The 9,888-nt window shown below is 31.8% G+C and overlaps 2 protein-coding genes across 4 annotated transcripts; one reads left to right on the forward strand and one right to left on the reverse strand.

Moving 5' to 3' along the window:
* Window positions 1–18: 18 nt before the first annotated feature.
* Window positions 19–4,282, reverse strand: Snx6 (sorting nexin 6). 3 transcript variants are annotated; one of them, XM_011069758.2, is made up of 11 exons: window positions 4,067–4,282; window positions 3,881–3,931; window positions 3,495–3,710; window positions 3,016–3,137; window positions 2,806–2,942; window positions 2,415–2,722; window positions 2,147–2,329; window positions 1,906–1,923; window positions 1,216–1,279; window positions 932–1,017; window positions 19–852 (listed from the first exon to the last, which is right to left on the reverse strand). In XM_011069758.2, exons 1-11 carry the CDS (start codon window positions 4,070–4,072, stop codon window positions 802–804), a joined length of 1,242 nt encoding a protein of 413 aa, XP_011068060.1. In that variant the 5' UTR covers window positions 4,073–4,282; the 3' UTR covers window positions 19–801. The 3 variants fall into 3 exon arrangements, with proteins under 3 accessions (XP_011068060.1, XP_011068059.1, XP_011068061.1); XM_011069757.2 differs by lacking the exon at window positions 4,067–4,282 and having other exon boundaries at window positions 3,881–4,060; XM_011069759.2 differs by lacking the exons at window positions 1,906–1,923; window positions 4,067–4,282 and having other exon boundaries at window positions 3,881–4,060.
* Window positions 4,283–6,426: 2,144 nt separating this feature from the next.
* On the forward strand, window positions 6,427–9,402 carry eEF1gamma (elongation factor 1-gamma). Its single transcript, XM_011069756.2, has 8 exons — window positions 6,427–6,557; window positions 6,685–6,834; window positions 7,469–7,532; window positions 7,617–7,759; window positions 8,064–8,366; window positions 8,441–8,758; window positions 8,839–8,991; window positions 9,072–9,402. Exons 1-8 carry the CDS (start codon window positions 6,546–6,548, stop codon window positions 9,225–9,227), a joined length of 1,299 nt encoding a protein of 432 aa, XP_011068058.1. The 5' UTR covers window positions 6,427–6,545; the 3' UTR covers window positions 9,228–9,402.
* The last annotated feature ends 486 nt before the right edge of the window (window positions 9,403–9,888 follow it).

Consider the following 9,888-nt stretch of genomic DNA (forward strand, 5'->3'; position numbering starts at 1 on the left):
AACATGAAAATACAGATGTTGCTTTACAACGCTATGATGAAAAGTATAATCGCACTTTATTATAAATCGTTTCAAGGTCCCCTTTATCATTGCTGCATTGTTTTGTTTCCTAATTCTAAAACGAACGCATTTATGAATAATTATTTGTCAGACTAGCGTATCGTCATAAAAATTTGGAAAGTTTATATATGAAAATCTAATTGTTTATATTAACTTTAATCATCCTGAGCTTTCATATTAGCAATCCCTCCTTCACAAAATTGCCCTAAACTTAAGCAATATAGTAATAACATGCTCATATGGATATATTCTTATTTATACATATATGTATATATATATATATATATATCTTTCTCTCTTCTATATATATTTAATATAGAGAACCTTCCTTTATATATATATATGTAACAGGCTCTTAATTCGAAGCTGCAAAGGGACTTGCTATATATAACATTTAATTCTTTTTTTATAATACAAATGTGCGTTACGTTCCTATAACACATGTGTTATCCAAACTTTTATAAAACCGCAGTTTCTTACTATCTAGTAAGCAAAACCAATAGTAGCATTTACGTAGCATTTTACAGCTCAATGATAGTAAATATCAGATTTTCGAAGTCACTTTGCAGCTTAAATACAATACTTTATTTCCAAAGCACGATAGATCTAGTAAAATTTGGATAACAAAAAATATATAGTATTTTACAGTACCATTACATTACATTATTAATCTTAAATAAACTGTTATCTGCATACAGAATGTATGCACATAGGTTTGTCCATGGCAACGCTAAAACTAGATCACTCTTCCCGAAGTACAGATAAACATTTCTTGAGCAATTCTGCGTGAGACTGCGAACATAACGTATATATTCTTGATATGTTGCAAAGTTTAAACATAATTTTAAAAAATAGAAAACATTATACTCACTTTAGCATGTTTTATTTCCAGTTCTGTTAGCTCAATGAGATTCTTCTTAAATGCAGCTACTCGCCTGGTTTTAAAATCCATTAATTCTAAAAAATCATTAAAAGTATTAGTAACAATGTCACACTCGGAGAATAATCAATAGCATTTTGTGAATTATGACAAACACGTTATACAATTTAAAAAAAAATAGAAAATAATGTTTTCTTTTATTCCATTTGTCTACTACAAAATGATATTGAATGATTCCAAGCAAATGATGTATAATTGTACCTATTTTCACTTACCTTCTTTTCCTTTATCAGACATCTGTTCAAATTTCTCACATGCTTCAGTTTGTGCTTGTTCCGCCTTGATTGATAAAAACATAAATTTAAAATATTAAAATGTTGAATACACACATTTTTATTTAAAACTTTCAATGCAATTATGTAACAAAATATTCATCAGAGCAAAACTTATATCATTTCTACCATAAAAGTGTTATCAGATCATAAATCATCTAAAGTATCTAAATTATCAAGACAATATACTGCATGCAACCGTCATTCATGCATAATACTTCTGATAACTTCCGTGCTGCAGCAACTAATTTGTGCCAATTTCCTTGTTTAATAAACGTAACGTCTTCAAAAATATATATTTTACATATTAATCACGTAAATGCATTTGCATATAATAAAAAAGTAGAAATCTTGCAATATTTTTATTTATATTTTTTGCAGCAAAGGAATCATAAAATTATCTTACTGTATTTTAAAAACTCATAAATGTCATAAAATTGGTAATATATACTAAATGTAAAATTCCAAAATAGTTTCTTTTATTTATAGATAATATTTACTAAATCTTGATTTTAATTAATCCTTTTGATAATCTTTTGATAACCCGTTTAATGAAAAGGTTGGCAATAAGATCTAATGCTTTTTAAGCACTACAACGGAAAATATATATAGGACACAAACAACATGACACACCTCAGCAACCTCCAGTGCCTTGAAAAGCAAGAAAAATTGAAGTTCTGATTAGATGCTACTCATGACTGTAAACCATTTCTAGTATCTAATAACTGCAGTTCAATTTAGCCGCCATTAATTTAAATAAATATTCATTTATATTTATTTCCTGCGTTATATTTTTGTATGGTATTTCGTTATGATAAATTAGCCGAGATTATATAAATATAAATTTACAAATTACAAAAAAATGTGCACTTACTGCATGAACATCTTTGTTTTTGGCACGAGCTTTTTCAAGAGCACGATTCGCAGATTCGTATTCGTGTAAAGCTTTCAATCTTCTGAAAAGAAGTCTCTTAGCCGCGGCTGTATCTCTCATATAATAACGAAGAGTATCTGATAATTTTAAATCTTCATCTGATGCTACCCGTCCTTCAACTTTCTGCAAAAACAAAAGTATTTTTATAATAGATTTAATTTAATTAAAATAGAAATTCTAAAAAAAATATTCAGAAATGTGTTCTCACTCGTAATTTCTCGAAAGTTTCGGCAATTTTAGTTAAAAATCTTTCGAGTTTTCCAGTATCTGTTGTAGCTAATTGTAAAAGATTAGTGGAAATCTTTATATATGAATCCGCTACATCTTTGTGTTTAGATGTTTGACGATCAGCTAATCTCGTTGCTTCTTTTAAATTGTGATGGTAAGTTTGAAGGAATGTCATTTCTTGATCGAAGAAGTCGTTCACATCTTTTACAGTAGCTGACAAGTAATATTCATCGGTAGTTTTGGAGAACGACTTCACCAAACCACCGAACATTTCCATCTTATTCTTTCCTGCAAAAATAAACAAAACATGGTCTCTAAGCATCTTAATTTCTAGATATTGTAATATTAATTGCAAAATGCAAAAACATTACCTCGTACACAAAGATCTTGATCGTACTCTAAAAAAACCCTCAAATTATGATCATTCCGAAAAACTGGATGATGTGCCAGCCTAGTCAAGAACATTTCGTGCATAGCAACAGTTTTTTTGAACGTGGCTAAGTATTCCCTACAAAGTCACAAAAGTAACTTAATAAAATTAGATCCTGTTTAACATATAATTCATATACAGAAACACTCACGCTTCCAGTTCTTGTTTCATTTTATTAAATTCTTCGCGTGTCATATTTCCTTCACCTTCCCCAAGTTTTTGTAGTTTTTCACGAGATGCATCAAAGTCTGGCCTTGGTGGACATGGTGGAATCTATTATAATATAGTATCGGTATTAAAATATTAGTTCACTTTTAACATTTGAGTGCCAAAAAGCACAATCATTTCTTTCAATTTTGTGTCGAACAATTATTGACAATTATTGCTTTTTTCTTGTACGATCATGTTTTACATTATTAATTTTACATTATTAATTTTTTGGATAATTTAATTCAATAATGGTTAACTAAATCTTGACAATATTGTAATAAGAACAAAATGCTTCAATATAATGGATCTATTGCTGGTACATGTCTGGCACTTCGTAAATTCCTATGATTGTGTCTGACATTCAAATATCAAAATATCTATCAATGTCGGAATAACAATGTCAGAAGATTCCACACATACAATATAACCAGCGTACTCTTCATTTTCCTCAAATCGATCGTGGAGCCACACAAATTCTTCGTGCTGCCTTACAACCAGATTGTCCGGTTTTTGGAATTCAGGTAGAGTTGTTTTCGTATGTACAGTAAACTTGACTTTGTCCTTCTCACTGAGAGCGTCTGAGATGTCTACCTGCAGGGATTTATCCGAGAGGTCTATGGTATCAGCGTGGATTGTCTGAAAGGGTCCCATCAACAGATACAACGGCGCTGAGTGATTATCGAGAATATGACAATAAAGGAGGGGAAGTCAGGAAGGACACACAGAACAATCGTGATAATACGCGTGTTATCAGCAGGCAACAAAAGAAGGAAAATATATGATAAAAAGAGAAACGCAATAAATACCTTCTTAGGAGGAACGCTATTTAAAATGTCGGTGGTGTCACATATTCCGTCCTGCAACATTTTTCACGTATTAGAAAGCGCAAGGCACATTCGAAGGAGGAGCAAGAAATTTTGTAGGTAATTCGTGCCGATTACACGTCAAACAAGCAGACGGCCAGTCACCGATTGATAATAGGTTCCACCTACCATCATGGCGTCGACTGGCGTCGTCCCCTTGACACACAGTGGTTAACAGCAACTCAATTAATAGGATCGTCTCGCTAAATAACGTATGTACAACTGTCGCGCAATGAACAAACAGCAAAGAACGAAGCAAGTCGACCAGACTGTTTCAAATAATCTTCGACATGTTAGATCAAATGGTGGACAATCTCTCAGATATTAACTGTCGAAACGAATACCTCTAGTAGATATAGGGGTGAGTTAAATCAAGATGGCGTCTCTTCCGCTAAATTTAAATAATTTTGTCCGATGCTGACAAGTAGTTTTAACACTTCTTACTCCTAAATGAACATGTATATATGTGCACACATACATGAATTATAAATAATAATTGCACGCTTATTTTGATTGTTGTACATTAATAAAAAACAGGTGATAATGTAAAAAAATAAATAAATATTTGACTTTACGAGTAATAATATGATTTTAAAAATATATCATCAAAATGATGTAAATAGGCAGATTGTAATTTTCTATTAAATTATTTTAATTTTGGCGATATGAGCAAATATATACATGATATGTATTTAATTAATTATTTTGATGCATATTATACCAATTTAATACATCATTCTTTAAATACTCTGCTGAAATTAAGATATATTTAATAGAAAGTTACAATATAGTAGTTAGCTCCCCTATCAAGTGCACGATGTAAACTGGGCAATAAGTGTTATGATAGGAGCATGTTGGAGTATGTTGGAGTAAGCGATGCGAATAAATCTAGAGAGTTTCACACGGCCAGACTCTAGCCAATCAGCGAATATCACGTAACATTTTGCGCATCTCAACAACTCCGATTAACATAGGAAGCTTTCCAGCAAGAGACACAAATTGATATAAGAATCATCCTGTCCTTGTTTCTATAATAAGAAACAAAGACAGAATGATTCTTGTGTTGATTTATGCCTCTGCTGGAAAACTCCCAGAATCGATCGTTAAGTGTCAACCGTGATTAGTCAATTCTGCTGAATAGCAAATGCGATTGGTCAGTTTCAATGTATTGGGTCATCTAAAAAGTATCCGCGGTTTTTTGTCACTAGATGTGTGTTGATGGTCATATATCTAGTGACAAAGTACCGCGGATACTTTTTAGATAACCCAATACAATCAGTTGATTAATTTCACATCTCACGGTTTACTCTTAAGCCCGATCTACAATTACGTAAACGTAGTTTGTTGTAAAGCCGGGAGGATAAACTCTTGCATAATGCATAACACATAATGCAAAACGCATAAGAAAAAGTACCAATCAAAAAATCCTTCGTTTCCTTCCTTTTCATGAAATAAAGAACTCTGATTGATTGGATTTTCTTATGTGTTATATGTTATGCAAGAATCTGCTTCCCGCTTAAGAACCAATCACACTTGAATACGAGGAAAATATCTGACTGTGATTGGTGAATTGTTACAACTACATTTACGCAATTATAGATTAGACTTTATGTATTAAACGCAAATAATGCTCTTGTACCCCGGTCTATATTTTTAGATCTAATGGAATATGCCTATCAGATACAAAAGCTCATTGAACGTTCAGTGAGCGGTCGTTTTCTGGATGCATCCATTGGCTGCGTTCAACGGACTCAACAGTTGAGTGAGCGCTGCTATTGATGTATTCTTTTAGATCATCCAATCAGCATTTTGGATCTGGAACAATACATCAATGGCTACGTCCAGCAGAAAAAGCAGATTTATATAATACATTAACATAAACAATTAGCTTAAATTTATTATCTATTTTAAGTAACTATATATTAAAATGAATCAAATGTGGATAGGCACACAAATTGGGGGCACATTTATAGGGCCATCGCCGCTTAAAAGATTCACTAATAGAGACAAAAATATGTTTTCTATTTTTATTAAAAACACATTATAAAATATCAATTTTTTTAGATTAAAGAAATATTATAAGAAAAAGAAGTAGTTGAAAAATCGATATTGATTACAAGTAGTACAATTAAAATTACAATATTTAATAATTAATTTAGTAATAAGCAAATTGGCTAAAAAACACATTAATAGGGACAGTTACCTTAGTAATATGTACATGATACATGTGTATGAACATGAGTAGTATGTCGATTATTTTAATATTTTTTTATAAAAATATATTAATAAAAAAAAATCACAGTATATGAATATCTACATAGATTTGGGTGCATTTGGGTGAGTTACGCATGAAGTATATAGTGTATCATTTTATCTTTCTTTATTATTCAATGAACAACAAAAACAAACATTGCATAATGCGCTTCATGTGTTATTTGGAACGCATCTTTTATGATGCGTTCAAACTAAAAGTGCCTAATTTCAGATGTGAGGGCGCAACCAGCTGAGAGTATATTCTAGCATCGTGACGTACTTCGCGCGATGCGCGTTTATTCAAGTAGGGCGATCTTTACCGGCCTTCTACTTCCTCTTCTCGTGACTTGATACAATGGCGTCCGGAGTAAGTAACTTTCACGCGGTTTTTCACCGGTTGGCATCCGCGCCGTGAAACGCCAACGCTGGCGACGGAATGTCAGAAAATAAAGCCTACACAATGCGTTATCCGCCCCACTGTGAATTTCTTTCAGATCCTTTACACGTACCCGGAAAATTTCCGAGCCTACAAGGCCCTGATAGCGGCTCAATTCTCTGGCATCCAGATTAAAATTGCTGACGACTTCGTTTTTGGCGAGACTAACAAAAGCGAAGCGTTTCTGAAGAAGTTTCCGTTGGGAAAGGTAAGCCGACTTACTCGCGTTACCTCCGTTCGACTTCTGTAGAAATTTTTTTTTATTTTGTGCAATGTAAAATTAATACGCTTTTTCTGTCGTCACATATGATGACAGACTATAAAATACTTTGTCAATACTGGTACTTTTGGTTTATAACAAACTATCATGAAGTACTATTCAGGCAACGTTCCTTTATTATATTCCAATTGTTTTCATATAAAACATACTGATATACAAAGATGTAGCGAGTCATATGGTATGGTTAGAATTGGTGCTCATATTCTTATAGGAATATTCAATCGTGTATAATAGATCTGTATGATATAAATAAAATAATAAGATGATTAATTTTTTTATATCAGAAACAAGAAAAAGTGAATGAGAAAAAAAAGAAGAGTAGAAAAGAAGGATGGGGTGGGGGTAGGAGCAACTTTTCTCATTTTTAGCTGCTATCTGTGGGTACGGTCAACGCAATGCTGCAAACGCTTTGAAGCGTTTTTTAATTGGTCAGTTTGTAAAATTCTTTCTTCTAATTGGTCCATCAAATGCTTCAAAGCATTTGTAGCGAGACTTTGACCACAGCCTATACACATTATAATATAATAGGACATATTTTTCAATATATATAAAATTTTTTAAGGTCCCAGCATTTGAAACATGCGATGGAAAATATATTACGGAAAGCAATGCAATTGCTTATTATGGTAAGACTTTCTTTAAAAAAAATTATTTATGTATTTTTTTCTTAATATCTGTTTATTTAAACATGTTATGTACCATATTTATAGTGGCTAATGATCAATTGAGAGGGAAAACTGATATTGAACGTGCATTGGTTATCCAATGGTTAGGATTCGCTGATTCTGAAATTCTTCCTGCCAGCTGTGCTTGGGTGTTTCCTTTACTTGGAATAATGCCATATCATAAACAGGTATTAAATTATGGTGTAAATTTTTTCCATATTGCATTAGATATTTGATTTTGCATACATAATTACATGTATCCTCCTTCAAAGGCAAAATTGGCGCAACATAGCCATTCTTTGTAACACAGAGAGGTAGATTAAAGTTTATGCATATAATATTTACATAAAATGCATATGCATTTAAGAGGCATGTGCTTTTATGATACTGTATATACATACATTTATTATTTGATACAAATGCACATGCACATGTAAAGTTATGACATAAAATGCTAATGTAACATTAATTAATTGAATTTATTTCTTTTAGACTGTGGAGCATGCTAAAGAGGATATATATAAAGCACTCGCTGCTTTGAACTCTCATTTGCTTACACGGACTTACTTAGTGGAAGAACGATTGACTTTGGCAGATATTTGTGTAGCTATGACATTGTTACACTTGTATCAATATATTCTTGAGCCGGAATTACGTAAGCCTTACCAGAATGTAAATCGATGGTTCCAAACGGTCATTTATCAACCTGAATCTATTGCTGTAATCGGTGCCTTTAAATTGGCGGATAAGACTATCGAATATGATCCTAAGAAATTTGCAGAAACTCAGGGAAAGGTTAATATATCAATGAAAATATATAATTGTCACAAAAGAAAGATTAATATATAGTAAATTATTATCTTGTATAGAGTTCGAAAAAAGAAAAGAAAGAGAAGGAATCTAAAAAGGAAGCTAAGGAGTCTAAGAAAGAATGTAAAGTTGTAACGGAAAAGACTGCAGCAGTAGAAGATGAAGCTGACGCAACGGAAGAGGCTTTAGCCGCCGAGCCGAAAAAAAAGAATCCTTTTGCTTCGATGCCTAAAAGCTCATTCGACCTTGATGATTTTAAACGATTTTACTCCAACGAAGATGAATCTAAATCAATTCCTTACTTCTGGCAAAAGTTTGATTCGGAAAATTATAGTATTTGGCTTAGCGAATATAAGTATAATAATGAATTAACGAAGGTATGCAATTATTTGAAAAGTATTTGAAAAATTGAAAAGTATACTTAATCATTAACGTGCGTGCTTTTGTGTTTATGTAGGTTTTCATGTCCTGCAATTTAATCAGTGGTATGTATCAACGATTAGATTCATTGAGAAAAGGTGCATTTGCTAGTTGCTGTATATTCGGAGAAGACAATGACAATACGATCAGTGGCATTTGGGTCTGGCGAGGACAAGACCTTGTTTTTACAGTAAGTTTTATAAGAGCACTTAAATGGAATATATAGAGAGTATTTGTGTTAAAATGTAAAAATATTTTCTTTTTCTCTAGCTGAGTCCAGATTGGCAAGTGGATTTCGAATCTTATAGTTGGACAAAGCTTGATTCATCTAAGGAAGAAACAAAGACATTGGTCGAGCAATATTTCAGTTGGGTTGGCACGGATAAAGAGGGACGTAAATTCAATCAAGGAAAAGTTTTCAAGTAAAATCTTGCATCCAAATAAGGAGACAAAATAAAAACAGAAAAATCTATTCGAATGAAATAAATCTAAAAAAAATGATAAAATATCAGAAAAGATTTACATGCGCTCTTTAAAAACCCTGTATTTAAGATAATCACCTGAGATCTCTTTTGCCTAAATACATGTTCCTTTCTCTCTATCTTAATATGAAATTTCTTGTATCCATAGGCATATATTGCTTCATATGTATTTTTAGTTTCCAAAATATATACAAGATTTTATCGTGTATATACGTGTATGTACATATATGTGCACGCACATACGATATATAATATATAAAAGTACATATTAAGATTTATATATCATTTGGAAAGTTTTAAGAAATTATTTATTTTCATCTCGATGGCACAATATTTTTCATTGTTTTTTATTTATCTCTGTCATTCTTACAATTAGTACGAGCTGTTAATTCAAATTGAATGAATCTCGAATAAGATATATGCATGCACAAGTAGAGAAAGATATCAATATTTTGCACTCTAGGTTAAGTTTATGAAAAATGTAATAATTTTATTACAAAGGATTATTTTATATATATATATATATATATATATATATACATACATACATATTTGTGGCAGTGATTTAATTTGGAACTCATATGAAAGATACTGTATCTTGATTT

The sequence above is a fragment of the Acromyrmex echinatior genome, chromosome 2 (genome assembly GCF_024713525.1).
Source record: "Acromyrmex echinatior isolate Ae372 chromosome 2, ASM2471352v2, whole genome shotgun sequence".
NCBI lineage: Eukaryota > Metazoa > Arthropoda > Insecta > Hymenoptera > Formicidae > Acromyrmex > Acromyrmex echinatior.

Coding starts and splice junctions, on each gene's coding strand:
- Snx6 (XM_011069757.2), bottom strand. CDS start 3,940: ATGTTGCAGGACGGAATATGTGACACCACCGACATTTTAAATAGCGTT. Junction 3,138..3,494: donor AAGAGTACGCTGGTTATATT/GTATGTGTGGAA, acceptor ATATTATAATAG/ATTCCACCATGTCCACCAAG. Junction 853..931: donor TGGAAATAAAACATGCTAAA/GTGAGTATAATG, acceptor TTATGTTCGCAG/TCTCACGCAGAATTGCTCAA.
- eEF1gamma (XM_011069756.2), top strand. Junction 8,367..8,440: donor TTGCAGAAACTCAGGGAAAG/GTTAATATATCA, acceptor TATCTTGTATAG/AGTTCGAAAAAAGAAAAGAA. Junction 8,759..8,838: donor ATAATAATGAATTAACGAAG/GTATGCAATTAT, acceptor GTGTTTATGTAG/GTTTTCATGTCCTGCAATTT.